At 51.2% G+C, this 17160-nt stretch overlaps 1 protein-coding gene across 4 annotated transcripts in view; it reads left to right on the top strand.

Annotated features, from left to right (window-relative positions):
• Nucleotides 1–17160, top strand: part of ABCG4 (ATP binding cassette subfamily G member 4) — a 58309-nt gene that overhangs the window by 19971 nt on the left and 21178 nt on the right. The window contains exons 1-7 of one of the 4 annotated variants that reach the window (XR_012802152.1): nt 2922–3313; nt 7628–7885; nt 8472–8589; nt 14045–14177; nt 15294–15344; nt 15669–15814; nt 16402–16525. Coding sequence is in view for 3 of the 4 variants with exons in the window: in XM_075604157.1 (XP_075460272.1) it covers nt 7660–7885; nt 8472–8589; nt 14045–14177; nt 15294–15344; nt 15669–15814; nt 16402–16525 (798 nt within the window). In the remaining variant the exon portion in view is untranslated. Of the gene's footprint in view, nt 1–2921; nt 3314–7627; nt 7886–8471; nt 8590–14044; nt 14178–15293; nt 15345–15668; nt 15815–16401; nt 16526–17160 lie in introns of those variants that run through there. The other 3 variants (XM_075604156.1, XM_075604157.1, XM_075604158.1) reach the window with 3 other exon arrangements.

Here is a 17160-nt window from a genome sequence, read left to right as displayed (position 1 = left end):
CGTGACACCCTGCCTCTGTAGAACGTGACACCCTGCACCCTGCCTCTGTACAACGTGACACCCTGCCTCTGTACAACGTGACACCCTGCCTCTGTACAACGTGACACCCTGCCTCTGTACAACGTGACACCCTGCCTCTGTACAACGTGACACCCTGCCTCTGTACAACGTGACACCCTGCACCCTGCCTCTGTATAACGTGACACCCTGCACCCTGCCTCTGTATAACGTGACACCCTGCCTCTGTACAACATGACACCCTGCCTCTGTATAACGTGACACCCTGCCTCTGTATAACGTGACACCCTGCCTCTGTACAACGTGACACCCTGCCTCTGTACAACGTGACACCCTGCACCCTGCCTCTGTATAACGTGACACCCTGCACCCTGCCTCTGTATAACGTGACACCCTGCCTCTGTATAACGTGACACCCTGCCTCTGTACAACGTGACACCCTGCCTCTGTACAACGTGACACCCTGCCTCTGTACAACGTGACACCCTGCCTCTGTACAACGTGACACCCTGCACCCTGCCTCTGTACAACGTGACACCCTGCACCCTGCCTCTGTACAACGTGACACCCTGCCTCTGTACAACGTGACACCCTGCACCCTGCCTCTGTAGAACGTGACACCCTGCACCCTGCCTCTGTACAACGTGACACCCTGCCTCTGTACAACGTGACACCCTGCACCCTGCCTCTGTAGAACGTGACACCCTGCACCCTGCCTCTGTACAACGTGACACCCTGCCTCTGTACAACGTGACACCCTGCCTCTGTACAACGTGACACCCTGCACCCTGCCTCTGTACAACGTGACACCCTGCCTCTGTACAACGTGACACCCTGCACCCTGCCTCTGTAGAACGTGACACCCTGCCTCTGTACAACGTGACACCCTGCCTCTGTACAACGTGACACCCTGCCTCTGTACAACGTGACACCCTGCCTCTGTACAACGTGACACCCTGCCTCTGTACAACATGACACCCTGCTTCTGTATAACGTGACACCCTGCCTCTGTATAACGTGACACCCTGCCTCTGTATAACGTGACACCCTGCCTCTGTACAAATTGACACCCTGCCTCTGTACAACGTGACACCCTGCACCCTGCCTCTGTATAACGTGACACCCTGCACCCTGCCTCTGTATAACGTGACACCCTGCCTCTGTACAACGTGACACCCTGCCTCTGTACAACATGACACCCTGCTTCTGTACAACATGACACCCTGCCTCTGTATAACGTGACACCCTGCCTCTGTATAACGTGACACCCTGCCTCTGTATAACGTGACACCCTGCCTCTGTACAACGTGACACCCTGCCTCTGTACAACGTGACACCCTGCACCCTGCCTCTGTATAACGTGACACCCTGCACCCTGCCTCTGTATAACGTGACACCCTGCCTCTGTACAACGTGACACCCTGCCTCTGTACAACGTGACACCCTGCCTCTGTACAACGTGACACCCTGCCTCTGTACAACGTGACACCCTGCCTCTGTACAACGTGACACCCTGCACCCTGCCTCTGTACAACGTGACACCCTGCCTCTGTACAATGTGACACCCTGCACCCTGCCTCTGTACAATGTGACACCCTGCACCCTGCCTCTGTATAACGTGACACCCTGCCTCTGTACAACGTGGCACCCTGCACCCTGCCTCTGTACAACGTGACACCCTGCCTCTGTACAACGTGACACGCTGCCTCTGTATAACGTGACACCCTGCCTCTGTACAACGTGACACCCTGCCTCTGTATAACGTGACACCCTGCCTCTGTACAACGTGACACCCTGCCTCTGTATAACGTGACACCCTGCCTCTGTACAACGTGACACCCTGCACCCTGCCTCTGTATAACGTGACACCCTGCCTCTGTACAACGTGACACCCTGCCTCTGTACAACGTGACACCCTGCCTCTGTATAACGTGACACCCTGCCTCTGTACAACGTGACACCCTGCCTCTGTACAACGTGACACCCTGCACCCTGCCTCTGTACAACGTGACACCCTGCCTCTGTACAACGTGACACCCTGCCTCTGTACAACGTGACACCCTGCCTCTGTACAACGTGACACCCTGCACCCTGCCTCTGTACAACGTGACACCCTGCACCCTGCCTCTGTACAACGTGACACCCTGCCTCTGTACAACGTGACACCCTGCACCCTGCCTCTGTACAACGTGACACCCTGCACCCTGCCTCTGTACAACGTGACACCCTGCCTCTGTACAACGTGACACCCTGCACCCTGCCTCTGTACAACGTGACACCCTGCACCCTGCCTCTGTACAACGTGACACCCTGCCTCTGTACAACGTGACACCCTGCACCCTGCCTCTGTACAACGTGACACCCTGCACCCTGCCTCTGTACAACGTGACACCCTGCACCCTGCCTCTGTACAACGTGACACCCTGCACCCTGCCTCTGTACAACGTGACACCCTGCCTCTGTACAACGTGACACCCTGCACCCTGCCTCTGTACAACGTGACACCCTGCACCCTGCCTCTGTACAACGTGACACCCTGCACCCTGCCTCTGTACAACGTGACACCCTGCACCCTGCCTCTGTACAACGTGACACCCTGCCTCTGTACAACGTGACACCCTGCCTCTGTATAACGTCACACCCTGCCTCTGTACAACGTCACACCCTGCCTCTGTATAACGTGACACCCTGCACCTGTACAACGTGACACCCTGCCTCTGTACAACGTGACACCCTGCACCCTGCCTCTGTAGAACGTGACACCCTGCACCCTGCCTCTGTACAACGTGACACGCTGCCTCTGTACAACGTGACACCCTGCCTCTGTATAACGTGACACCCTGCCTCTGTACAACGTCACACCATGCACCCTGCCTCTGTACAACGTGACACCCTGCCTCTGTACAACGTGACACCCTGCCTCTGTATAACGTGACACCCTGCCTCTGTACAACGTCACACCCTGCCTCTGGGTGCATGGGTGTGCTGTGTCTTTAAGGGGGAAGCCCAGCCCCGCCGCTGCCTGCAGCCAGAGGATGGATCAGCTTCAGTACCAGGGACAGGAGCATCTCTGAGAGCTGGAAGCAGACATCACTGCACCCCCCACCCTGAGCATGGGGCCACAGGGGCACCCCTCTCAGCAGGGTCCTGTGCCCAGCCTGCCCACTGCTTGCTACCCCCATCTGCCCTGAACCACCCCTACCCCCAAATCCCCTGGGTTGGGGGGGGGGGGGACACAAAGGTAGCTGTGCAGCTGGATTAAAGGGGGACGGTCTGCTTTCCCCCAAAGCTGAAGGTGAGCCCCCCACCCCAAAGCCTTCCCTCTGTTTCAGTGTGTGTGAGGATTGGGGTGTGGTGGGTGGTGTTTGTTTGGGGTGGGGGGGGGGGGGGGGGGGTGAACACACAGAGGTTTTATAGGATGGGAGCGAGTGAGATCTTTAGATGGAAGAAAAATCTGGGTGGGACCGGGGGGAGGAGGTGTGAATTTCTATGTAGCAATGTAGGGGGAGAGAGAGAAAGAGGGGGAAGGGGTAGAGAGAGATGGGAAAGAGTGTGAGATGGGGGGGGGGGGGGTAGGCGAGAGGATATAGAGAGGAGGGAGAGGCCAGATTACTGATGGATGGAGATGAATGTATAGAAGGTGAGGAGAGAGGGTTGTAAAGGGGGACACAGGGCAAATGACAGACAGGAGTGAGGCATGTAGGGGGGGGGGGGGGGCACAGGGCATGTAGCAGGAGAGATGTATGTATGGGGGACACACACAGGGCAGGGGATAGGATAGAGGTATGTGGGGGGGGGGGCACCCGGCAGGTGGCAGGAGAGAGGCATGTAGGGGGGCACAGGGCAGGTGGCAGGAGAGAGGCATGTGGGGGGGGACAAAGAGCAGGTGACAGGAGAGGTATGTAGGGGGGGCACAGGGCAGATGGCAGGAGAGAGTCATCTAGGGGGGCACAGGGCAGGTGGCAGGAGAGGTATGTAGGGGGGCACAGGGCAGGTGACAGTAGATAGGCATGTGGGGGAGCACAGTGCAGGTTGCAGGAGAGAGGTGTGTAGGGGGGATACACAGGGTAGGTGACAGGAGAGGTATGTAGGGGGGGCACAAGGCAAGTGACAGGAGAGGTATGTAGGGGGGGGCACAGGGCATGTGACAGCAGAGAGGCATGTAGGGGGGGGCATAGGGCAGGTGACAGGAGAGAGGCATGTAGGGGGGGGGGCACAGGGCAGGTGACAGGAGAGAGGCATGTATGGGGGGACACAGGGCAGGTGGCAGGAGAGAGGCATGTGGGGGGACACACAGGGCAGGTGACAGGAGAGAGGCATGCAGGGGGGTTACAGGGCAGGTGGCAGGAGAGAGGCATGTAAGGGGGGCACAGGGCATGTGACAGGGGAGAAGCATGCTGGGGGGGGGGGCACAGGGCAGGTGGCAGGAGAGAGGCATGTGGGGGGGACACAGGGCAGGTGACAGGAGAGAGGCATGTGGGGGGACACACAGGGCAGGTGACAGGAGAGAGGCATGCAGGGGGGGTACAGGGCAGGTGGCAGGAGAGAGGCATGTAGGGGGGGCACAGGGCATGTGACAGGGGAGAGGCATGCGGGGGGGCACAGGGCAGGTGGCAGGAGAGAGGCATGTAGGGGGTGCATAGGGCATGTGACAGGGGAGAGGCATGTGGGGGGACACACAGGGCAGGTGACAGGAGAGAGGCATGCAGGGGGGTTACAGGGCAGGTGGCAGGAGAGAGGCATGTAGGGGGGGCACAGGGCATGTGACAGGGGAGAAGCATGCTGGGGGGGGGGCACAGGGCAGGTGGCAGGAGAGAGGCATGTGGGGGGGACACAGGGCAGGTGACAGGAGAGAGGCATGTGGGGGGACACACAGGGCAGGTGACAGGAGAGAGGCATGCAGGGGGGGTACAGGGCAGGTGGCAGGAGAGAGGCATATAGGGGGGGCACAGGGCATGTGACAGGGGAGAGGCATGCGGGGGGGCACAGGGCAGGTGGCAGGAGAGAGGCATGTAGGGGGGGCATAGGGCATGTGACAGGGGAGAGGCATGTGGGGGGACACACAGGGCAGGTGACAGGAGAGAGGCATGCAGGGGGGTTACAGGGCAGGTGGCAGGAGAGAGGCATGTAGGGGGGGCACAGGGCATGTGACAGGGGAGAAGCATGCTGGGGGGGGGGCACAGGGCAGGTGGCAGGAGAGAGGCATGTGGGGGGGACACAGGGCAGGTGACAGGAGAGAGGCATGTGGGGGGACACACAGGGCAGGTGACAGGAGAGAGGCATGCAGGGGGGGTACAGGGCAGGTGGCAGGAGAGAGGCATGTAGGGGGGGCACAGGGCATGTGACAGGGGAGAGGCATGCGGGGGGGCACAGGGCAGGTGGCAGGAGAGAGGCATGTAGGGGGGGCATAGGGCATGTGACAGGGGAGAGGCATGCAGGGGGGGGGCACAGGGCAGGTGGCAGGAGAGAGGCATGTGGGGGGGCACAGGGCAGGTGGCAGGAGAGAGGCATGTAGGGGGGGCACAGGGCAGGTGACAGACATAAGAATGGACACACTAGTTGATAAAGGACAAATATGAGAGTTACAGACAAGTATCACAGCGAAACCAGACAGATCTGTGTATACACACGCACACCTAGTGACACATGCGCACCTAGTGACACATGCGCACCTAGTGACACATGCGCACCTAGTGACACGTGCACACCTAGTGACAGACACACGCACACCTGGTGACACTCGCACATGTTGTGACACACACCTAGTGATACACACACGTAGTGACACACGCACACACCTAGTGACATGCACACACATGTAGTGACACACACCAAGTGACACACACATGTAGTAACACTCAGACACCTAGTTACACACACAAACACCTAGTGATATGCACACATGTAGTGATACACAAACACCTAGTGACACATCCACCTAGTGACAGACAGACACCAACACACACCTAGTGACACGCACACCTAGTGTCTCAAACTCATGTAGTGACACACGCACACCTAGTAACACGCACACAGACACCAACACACGACTAGTGACACACGCACACCTAGTGTCCCAAACTCATGTAGTGACACACACACACCTAGTCACACGCATACAGACACCAACACACACCTAGTGACACGCACATAGACACCAACACACGCCTAGTGACACATGCACACCTAGTGTCCCAAACTCATGTAGTGACACACGCACACCTAGTGACACGCACACAGACACCAACACACACCTAATGACACAGACACCTAATGACACAAATACACCTAGTGATACACACACATGTAGTAACATGCACCTAGTGACACAATGACACACAGACACCTAGTGATACACACACGTAGTGACATGCACCTCGTGACACAATAACGCACAGACACCTAGTGATACACACACGTAGAGACATGCACCTAGTGACACAATGACACACAGACACCTAGTGATACACACACGTAGTGACATGCACCTAGTGACACAATGACACACAGACACATAATGATACACACACATGTAGTGACATGCACCTAGTGACACAATGACACACAGACACCTAGTGATACACACACGTAGTGACATGCACCTAGTGACACAATGACACACAGACACCTAGTGATCCACAGTAACAATAACACACTGACAGAGCGATACATGTTAACAATAACAGATGTACATTGACACACTGATACACTGACACAGAGGTAAACAGACTCAAACGTGTGTGATCTGTGTGATGTGCGAGTGTGAGATTGTGTTGGATGTGCGTGTGTGAGATTGTGTGTGTGTGTGTGTGTGAGATTGTGTGTGCATGCGGTTGTGAGATTGTGTGTGATGTACGAGGGTGTGTGATTGTGTGTGATGTGCGAGTGTGAGATTGTGTGTGATGTGCGAGTGTGAGATGGTGTGTGCGTGTGTGTGTGTGAGTGAGATTGTGTGTGATGTGCGAGTGTGAGATTGTGTGTGATGTGCGAGTGTGAGATGGTGTGTGCGTGTGTGTGTGAGATTGTGTGTGATGTGTGAGAGTGTGTGTGTGTGTGAGATTGCGTGCACTGCTCTGTGCTTAGATGTTGTTTACTGATGATGTCATAGCCTTGCTCTGGTGAGGTCATGATGTGTACCTATGACACTACCCAACTATGAGGCTGCTGAGTATCTTTATACACCAATCGTGAACATTCTGTGCTGTATAATGATACTGAGTATCTCTATACACTGATAATGAACACGCTGCACTGTATAATGGTGCTGAGTATCTCCATGCACTGATAATGAATACGCTGCGCTGTATAATGACAATGAGAAGCTATACATAGATAACGATCACGCCATGCTGTATAATGATACTGAGTATCTGTACACTGATAATGATCACGCTGCACTGTATAATGATGCAGAGTATCTTTATACACTTATAATAAACACCCTGTGCTGTATAATGTTACTGAACACGCCGCGCTGTATAATCATGCTGAGTATCACTATACACTAATACTGAACACACTGCGCTATATAATGATGCTGAGTATCTATACAGTGGAAATGAACACACCGCGCTGTAGAATGACGCCGAGTATCTCTTTCCACTCCCAGGCCCCTGGCAGTGGGGGAGCAGTATACAAGTAATGGCAGAGAAGGTGGCGCCCCCCATGCAGGCCCCGGGCCCCCCTGAGGACGGTCCCTGCCTGCTCCCGCGGGACACGTCGCTCCTCGCCACGCACCTGAAGAAGGTGGAGAATCACATCACTGACGCCCAGCGCTTCTCACATCTCCCCAAACGCTCCACCGTGGACATCGAGTTCACTGAGCTGTCCTTCTCCGTGCGAGAGGGGCCCTGCTGGAGGAAGAGAGGTGAGGGAGGAAGGAGGGAGGGAGCGTGGGAGAGAGGTGAGGCAGGGAGAGAGCTGAGGGGGATAGGGAGGGAGGTGGGGGAGAGAGATGAGAGGGAGAGAAGTGATGAAGAGAGGAGGGAGAGGGATAGAGAGAGAGAGAAGTGAGGGGGAGAGAGGAGATCGGAAGAGAGGGTGAGGGAGAGAGGTGAGGCAGAGAGGGAGATTGAGAAGAGGTGAGTAGGGGAGGGAGAGATGGAGATAGAGAGGTGAGGGGGGATAGGGAAGAGAGGTGAGGCAGAGATAGATGAGAGGGAGGTAGAGGGGGAGGGAGGTGAAGGAGGGATGAGAAAGATGGAGAGGGAAGGGAAGAGAGGGAAGGGGGAGTGGAGAGAGAGGGGAGAGAAAAAGAGAGAGAGGGACAAATAGGTGAGGGGGGAGGTGAGGCAGGGAGAGGGAGATAAAGGAGATGGAGAGGGAGATGTGAACGAGGGGGGAATGGGAGAGAGAAGATATAATGTGCCCCCACATACAGACTCACGCATGTATAGATATGATGACTGGTCACTATGTTATTAATATTGTTATTGATCACTTATTGATTACAGGGTACAAGACTCTCCTGAAGTGTTTGTCTGGCAGGTTCTGCAGTCAGGAACTTATCGGTATCATGGGACCTTCAGGAGCTGGGAAATCCACATTAATGAACATTCTCGCGGGGTACAGGTAAGATACCACCCATCCTTACGTACCTCCAACATATCCCCCCACCATCCCTACCACAGTATACCCCACCCCAACATACATCAACGTAACCCACCCGAACACCCCCCATCCCAACATACCTCCGACACATCCCAACAGACCTCTTCATCTCCCTAACATACCCTACCCTTACACACCACAACTTATCACACCCAAACACCCCCATCCCAACACACTCCAATACAACCCATCCCAACATACCCTACCCATACTCACCACAACTTATCAGACCCAAACACCCCCATCCCAACACACTCCAATACAACCCATCCCAACATACCCTACCCTAACACACCTCAACTTATCACACCCAAACACCCCCCATCCCAACACTCCTCCAATACAACCCATCCCAACATACCCCCTCATCTCCCCAACAAACACCCTCATCTCCCCAACATACCCTACCCTAACACACCTCAACTTATCACACCTGAACACCCCCCCATCCCAACACCTCCAACACATCCCAACACACCTCCAACACACCCCAACACACCTCTAATACACCCCAACACACCTCCAACACACCCCAACATTGCCCACCGAACATCCCCCCATCCTAACACACTTCCAACACAGCACAACATACTCCATATCTCCCCAACATATCCCATCCGAACACCCCCATCCCAACATACCCCCTCATCTCCCCAACATACCCCCTCATTTCCCCAACATACCCCACCCTAACACACCTCAACTTATCACACCCAAACACCCCCCCATCCCAACACACCTGAATACAACATACGTCCAATACACCCCAACATATCCCCACCCCAACATATCACCACCTCAACATATCCCCATACCAATATACCTCCAACACACACTGTATTATATTAGTCATGAACGGCACACATGTGAGCATGTGACTTGTGTATGTGGCAAGGGTTAATACACAGCTATCCAGCTGACCCACTTATCTCCCTGCCGGGTCCCTAAAATGAGTAATACCTCCCCTCAATCCGTCACAATATACCTCACCGCTCTGCCAACACCAAAGATAATGAAAAGTCTCACCTCTAGGGGGTCCTCGATCACGTTTACTAGGAAAACTAGTGCCAAACACGCAAATCTATCGTAGCAAACTGTGCCCGAAAATGCAGTTATGCTCTTCAAAACATGCAAAGTTCAGTTAGCGCACAACACAATACTTTTATATTTATATACAAAAGTAGCGCAGCGCTTAGTTACAGAGCAGAATGTAATTGGAAACATACAGTATAATATGCAGGCAGTTTCATCAAAATAATGCGATAAAACAAACAGAAATTCCTAACATACAGTACATTATTACCACATATTAAGCTTCTCAAAGGGTCTTGAGTTGGAAATATGGGAAGTCACGTCACATAGCGTATAACACTCCCTTCGTATCCCCAAATGCATGTTTTTAAGACCCACCTTAAAACACCCCTGCTTAACGCAGCATATAAGTAGCACCGCGGCTAACACTATACACCTGATACATAAAGCTTGGCCCCCTGCAGACGCACTTACCAGAACGCCCTCCTACTGTCTCTGTACGTTCTTCCTGTCTACCAATTGTATGCATGTATTGTGAATGTCAGCTTCTTCGCACACGGACAAGAGCCAACACAGGTTCAATATAGAGTAATTTATTGATTCACTATACTAGAGAATGCTCACCAGGAAAGTCAGGGAGACTCTAACTGAGAGCCGTTCGCACAGAGATCTTATACCAAATAGCATACATTGGCTAATATTTGTTGCTGGGCAGATTATAATGACATCACACAGTACACAAGGTATATTCCTCCAGAGAGAAAGGACATACATAAGACAAGATGGATGCCTGTAAAACAAAATGAATTCCACTCTCTAGAGACCCCCGTCCAGTCCATATTTCACAGTCCCTTCTCTTATACTTTTCAAACGCTTCAGTGAGAAATGTATAATATTTTCCTCTGTTTCCTTATTCCGAGGAGGTACGGTAATCGTCCGCTGTTGGGGTATTATATGGTATTCCCCTTGGTCTGGGATGCCAATACCCCCGGAGTCTCACCCACTCCATATCCACTGCCAATGGCTTTTCCTTGCCTTGGCATTCCTGTCATTTTAATTGCAACTCGCCCAGAGGGATTTCTGCATCATCATGGTCCAGTTCCATTCCTTTATTTGTAGCATCTTCTCGGAGGGGCACGGAGGGAATAACTTGGGAAGTCATCTTGGCAAATATTCCTTTAACACAAGAGATGACAATGAACAGTACAACAATAAAACAAACACAGATAATCAAACCTCGCACAAGTTTTGCTCCTGGGGGTCCAAAATAGCCTTCCAGCCCACGCACTCAAGTCTATGGGACGATTAACCTGTCCTCTACTTTCTGTACTGCTGTTCTTATATCAGACACAGATCTAGAGATATTCTATAATACATCAGGGACATAGGTGCAACATTCCTAGTTTTTGGCTTTTGACAAAATAATAATTGGTAGTCATCCTGTCCCAAAGGTAAGGGAATAAAGGGAACCCCCCCCTCCCCTATAATGCTAAGGGGCATGTGGACAGAAACATAGCAAGAGGTAGTATTGATAGTAGTATTAATGGTAGTATTAATGGCTAAGACAGCACGGTAAACTAGTGTCAACTAAACATTTCTATCAATATACAAATAGCCACTAACATTAACCCTCCCAGTATCCACTGGTCTTGTGAGTGATCCCCAATTATAGTATATAAGACAAAATGTGGGCACCACCGGATAAAAACGTGTGATTCTGCATAGAAAAATAAGTATATAAAAAAAAACCACAGCTTTAATTAATAGTCTCTTATAGAAATCTCAGGCCTTTAGTTCTTCGAATACGTGTGTAAATGGATCTGTAATTGCTGATGCCAGTCTGCAATGTGACACGTGTATCCACAATGTAAGTTCAGCGACTTTTACTGCAGTATTTGTTGTTACAAGTACTTGATACGGGCCCTTCCACCTGGGTTGTAATGCGTGTTTCCTTTGGAAAACCTTTACCATCACCCAGTCGCCAGCTTCCTGTTGGAGCACTTTCGGATTTTCTGTTGTTGGCTGTACAGCTTTTCCCTGCGCATGGAGAGACTTGAAAAGTTTCATGAGTTGCATGCAATAGTTACTAATTGTCTCACCACAGATTGCATGATCTTCTACAATCAGTTCCTTTGAACTGCCTGTTGTCATTGGTCCTCTAAGCCATAAGTATCTCATAAGGGGATAACTTATATTTTCTAGTAGGGGTGCTTCGGATGGACATTAGAGCCACAGGGAGACCTCGGGCCATTTCATCCCTGTGTCATCACACATTTTAGCAATTTTGTTTTTGAGGGTTCCATTAACCCTTTCAACTGCCCCTGCACTCTGTGGATGATGTGAGCAATGAAGATGGTACTGAATTCCCAAACTCTTACACACTGTTTGCACTATCTGTCCTGTAAAATGAGTCCCTCTGTCTGACTAGATATGGTGAAGCAACCCATACCTAGGGATACATTCCTGCAGTAACTTTTTTGCTCCTGTTTTAGCATCTGCATGTATGCGCTGCTAGGCTTCCACCCAACCGGAGAAAGTACAACTCATTCACAACACATACCGATAATGCAAACTTCTAGGGAGTTCAATAAAATCAATCTGCACATTTACAAAAGGGCCCGAATGATTGCGCTGTGTAGGTTTTAAAGCCTTTCCTACGTTATGTTGCCTGCAAATAGCACCTTGCTGGCAGAAATCTGTCGCTGTTTTTGACAACTGCAAAAAATAGTAAGGCGCTCCTATATGAGGTGTAATCAGTGATAGATAATCTTATAATAAAGTGCACACTCTAACTAAATCATGTGAGAGTGTTCGTGTGTATAAAGAAATATATAAAGTGTATAATGTGAAAATGTCGCAGCTCAACCCTATAAAGAGAAGGTCCAGGTTCTCCTGAAGTGGATAGTCAGATGTGGCTTTTGGGGAGCGCACATATCACCATGAGATATATCACCACTCTCCAGAGACCCCAGTCCAGTTCATATTTCACAGTATGTATGGATGTCTTTATTTATATAGCGCCATTAATGTACATAGCGCGTCACAGCAGTAATACACGGGACAATCATATAAATAACAAATAACACAAATAACAGAGAATGGGAATAAGCACTTCAGGCATAAAAGTAACATTTATAAAAAGGAGTCCCTGCTCCGAAAAGCTTACAATCTAATTGGTAGGAGGAATATACAGATACAGTAGGAGGGCTCTTCGGAGCAGGGACTCCTCTTCCTAAATGTTAATGTTCTGTTATTGTATTACTTGTTATTTATATGATTGTCACGTGTATTACTGCTGTGAAGCGCTATGTACATTAATGGCGCAATATAAATAAAGACATACATTCATACATACTAAAATCCCTGCATTGGGAATAGAATAACCCACTTTGTCCATGTCCTTAACTCTCCTTCATCAATCTCTAATTCCACTTTTTGAGTTTAGGAAGAAAATGTTTTCTTTTTTAATTGAAAATACCCGAGGTATAGAAATACCCCATAACTTTCTTTCTATAACCCCCGGAATGATGCCACCTTCATCGTTGCATTTGTATAATTAAAATACACGTGTGGACACCCATCTTGATAGGGGTTACTTTAATCTTTGAAGGTGAAATATGTATCTGATATGTAACATACACTACCGACACACTTTATTAAAGTGTGGCTGGTTCCGCAAGCCGGGAGATTTCCCGGCTTGCTAGTGGCCGCCCCTCGGCGTGCCGCGCGTCATAGACGCGCGGTCACGCGTCTTCGGGAGCCAGCGCCCCCTGCACGCGCGTCCAGGGCTCCCCGAGGGAGCCCTGGTGTCCCGCGATGTGCGGGACGGCGGCAGGGGGTTCCGGGGGACCCGGCGGACCCGGCAGCGGTAGGGAGAGCGCCCCGATCGGAGGGCGCTCTTCCGCTGCTTCGGCGCGCGCCCGGCACCCTCGGGCGCGCGCCAGGCTACTGCTGCGGCCAAGAACGGGCAAATGCTCGAATAAACTTGGCCGCAGCAGTAGAGAAACCTGTCGTATTTTATATCAATCTAATTAGCTGAACTCCCTTGTCAGGAATATATATTTTGTATCCTTGTGGATCATATCAGATCCAAGATTTATTTTTAGTAAATGTGTACAGTAGCATAGGTTGAACTTGATGGACGTAGGCATGTCTTTTTTCTACCTCATCTACTATGTAACTATCTAACACCCTCCTCAGTACCCTATCATACCCCCACAATACCCCCACCCCAATATACCCCAACCTCCATTCCAACATACTCCCCCCTAACAACCCAATGAATAATATATACATCACACAAGAAGCTGTATAACTTTAATATCAGTGGCATTAAAAAGCAGTGGCACTGTGTCACCATCTCTGTGTCCCCCGTGTGCCGCAGGGACAGCGGGATGACCGGTGAGATCCTGGTAAACGGGAAGCAGAGAGAGCGGCGTACCTTCCGCAAGATGTCATGTTACATCATGCAGGACGACATGTTGCTACCGCATCTTACCGTGATGGAGGCCATGATGGTGAGAAATGGGGATCCGGAGCGGGGACCGGGGGACTCCAGTATGGGGTATAGCAATGGCAAAATATAGGGGGGAAAGGATGTACCCCTTATATGTATGGGGAGAAGAGTGATCCCAATACTAGGGAGAATGGGACCCCATGTCACATAGGGAGGACAGGACATCAATACTAGTAAGATTGGGAATCAGACCTATAGGGGGAAAGGGGTGCCCAGTATAAGGGATAGGAACCCCAATACTAGTAAGATTGGGAATCAGACATATAGGGGGAAAAGGGGTGCCCAGTATAAGGGATAGGAACCCCAATACTAGTAAGATTGGGAATCAGACATATAGGGGGAAAAGGGGTGCCCAGTATAAGGGATAGGCACCTCAATACTAGGGAATCAGGGACTCCAATATATATAGGGGAATGGGTGAAAAGGGTGATCCCAACACTAGTGGGGAGGTGAGCCCAGGGGCAGAGACTACAATGCATAGGGGGACCCCAATACTAGAAATATGGGGACTCAGACATGTAGGGGAAAGCGGTGAGCACAGTATGATTTATACAAACCCTAAAATATAGGGGGAAAAGAAGAACCCTTAATATATATTGGGATACAGGGTGAACGCAATACTAGAGAGGTTGAGACTCGAAACCACTCAGAAGAGAACAGACTCCAATAGAGTCAGAGACAGAGACCCCAATAGATATAGGAGCAAAGGGAAATCCCAATACTCTAGAGGAAAAGAACCCAACACATATAGGAATGAGGTGACCCTAACAGTGGTAGTTGAACCCAAAACACCCCTGTTTTTTTTGGGGGGGGGGGCATAACCCTAACATGAGGAAGAGAAGGGGGGTGAAAACAGTTCTGAGAGGGCAGAACCCGTATCAGGTGATACACACAGATCCTAACACATAGCATTTGACGGCAGGTAAGTACCCCTCGGCCCACACAATCTTCTCATGTTATCTCTGCTGTGAAACCTCAGATTATTATATCTCGGGTTTCCTTTCATACTCAGGCTGGTCAGGCATTTTCCCCAGCAGGTAATGACCCCACGGTATGCACGGAGTAACGTGTCTGGGGAGAGCGTTGTTATAACGTTCTGCTCTCTGCCTCCTCTCAGGTCTCCACCAACCTGAAGCTCAACGAGAAGCTGGATGTGAAGAGAAAGCTGGTAAGTGCGGCTTGTGTGGGGAGGGGGAGTATTTATGAGCATCCGCTCCCATCCCAGTGTGGGGGGACAGATCCGGCCATATCATAATCCTAATATTACCAGCATCCGGGCTCAGATAGCCCCTTAATAATCCCACGTGGGCAGCCACGGGTGGGATCCTGGAGAGAGGGCCAATGATGGTTTTATAGGAAAGATATAGGGCGGGGTCACTGGGAGATAACGGGATTCTCCTGAGTGTAAGTGTCGGAGGCTGGGATGAAACTCACGGACGTACTATCCATCACACCTCTGTGTGCTTCCCGTGCCCCTGTGTGTGTCCTGCAGGTGAATGAGATTCTGACCGCACTGGGTCTCTTGGAGTGCTGTGGGACCCGCACTCTGGTCCTCTCCGGGGGGCAGCGGAAGCGTCTGGCTATTGCCCTGGAGCTGGTCAATAATCCCCCCGTCATGTTCTTCGATGAGCCCACCAGGTGAGGGATACGGGGGTCTCCCCCCATGTCTCTCTCCACCCCCCTCCATCCTCCTCCCTATCCTCCTCGCTATCCTCCTCCCCCCACCCCTCCTTTGTCCCCCTCTTCTCCATCCTCTTCATCCTCCCCTCGTCCTCCTTCCATCCCCCTTCCTCCCTCCACTTCACCCCCCTTCTTCCCTCCACTTCATCCCCCTTCTTCCCTCCAACCCCTCCCTTCTCCCCCTCCTCCTTCCTCCCCCCTCCCTTCTCCTCCTCACTCCTCTTAGTCCCCCTCCCTCTCTCACACCTCCCTCTCCCTCCCTCTCTCTCTCACACCTTCTTCTCTCACACCTCCCTCTCCCTCTCTCACACCTCTCACACACCTCCCTCCCTCTCTCTCACCTCTCTCTCTCTCTCTCTCTCTCACACCTCTCTCTCTCTCTCTCTCTCTCTCTCACACACACTTCTCTCTCTCACACCTTTCTCTCACACACCTCTCTATCACACCTCTCTCTCTCTCACACTCCTCTCTCTTACACCTCACTCTCTCACACACACACACCTCTCTCTCACACACCTCTCTCTCCCTTTCTCTCTCCATGGTAGTGGTCTGGACAGTGCATCCTGTTTCCAGGTGGTCTCTCTGATGAAGTCTCTGGCTCAGGGAGGCCGTACAATTATATGCACCATACACCAGCCCAGCGCCAAGCTCTTCGAGCTGTTTGACAAGGTCTTTACATGTGTGTGTGTGTATATGTGTGTGTGTGTATATGTATGTATGTGTGTGTGTATATATATATGTGTGTGTATATGTGTGTTTGTGTGTGTATATATTTATATATATATATATATATATATGTATGTGTGTGTGTGTGTGTGTGTGTGTGTGTGTGTGTGTGTGTGTGTGTGTGTGTGTGTGTGTGTGTGTGTGTATATATGTAGATACATGCATATATATATTGTGATGCCTCCGTCATGTTGCAAGGTCTTTTGTCCCAGATTAAGGCAGGAAACATTTGGGTTTGTCAAACAGGGTTTTTATTACTACACAATAATAACTAAATAATATGAACACCGTCCCTTTAAGGCAACATAAATCATAAAATAAACGCCTACTCCTCTCAAGAGACTAACTACATCAATCCAGCCCTTTCTAACCGGGTGGCTAGCTAAGCTGGTTACCACCCCAAAACATGAACTGCAAATACAAAAGTCCAATAAGAAAATATAACAGTCCTTATCTGTATTGCTGCTGTAGAGGAATCCCTCCCACGAGAGTCCAGGAAATCCCTCTGGATCCAATGTCCTGGACAGGACAGCCCTGCTTCCACAGCAGACATGTCCTTGCTTCCTGGGTGTACAACC

This window comes from Ascaphus truei, chromosome 6 (genome assembly GCF_040206685.1).
Source record: "Ascaphus truei isolate aAscTru1 chromosome 6, aAscTru1.hap1, whole genome shotgun sequence".
Classification (NCBI taxonomy): Eukaryota; Metazoa; Chordata; class Amphibia; order Anura; family Ascaphidae; genus Ascaphus; species Ascaphus truei.
Note: the sequence above shows the minus strand (reverse complement) of the source record. Positions and strands in the feature narration are given on the sequence as shown.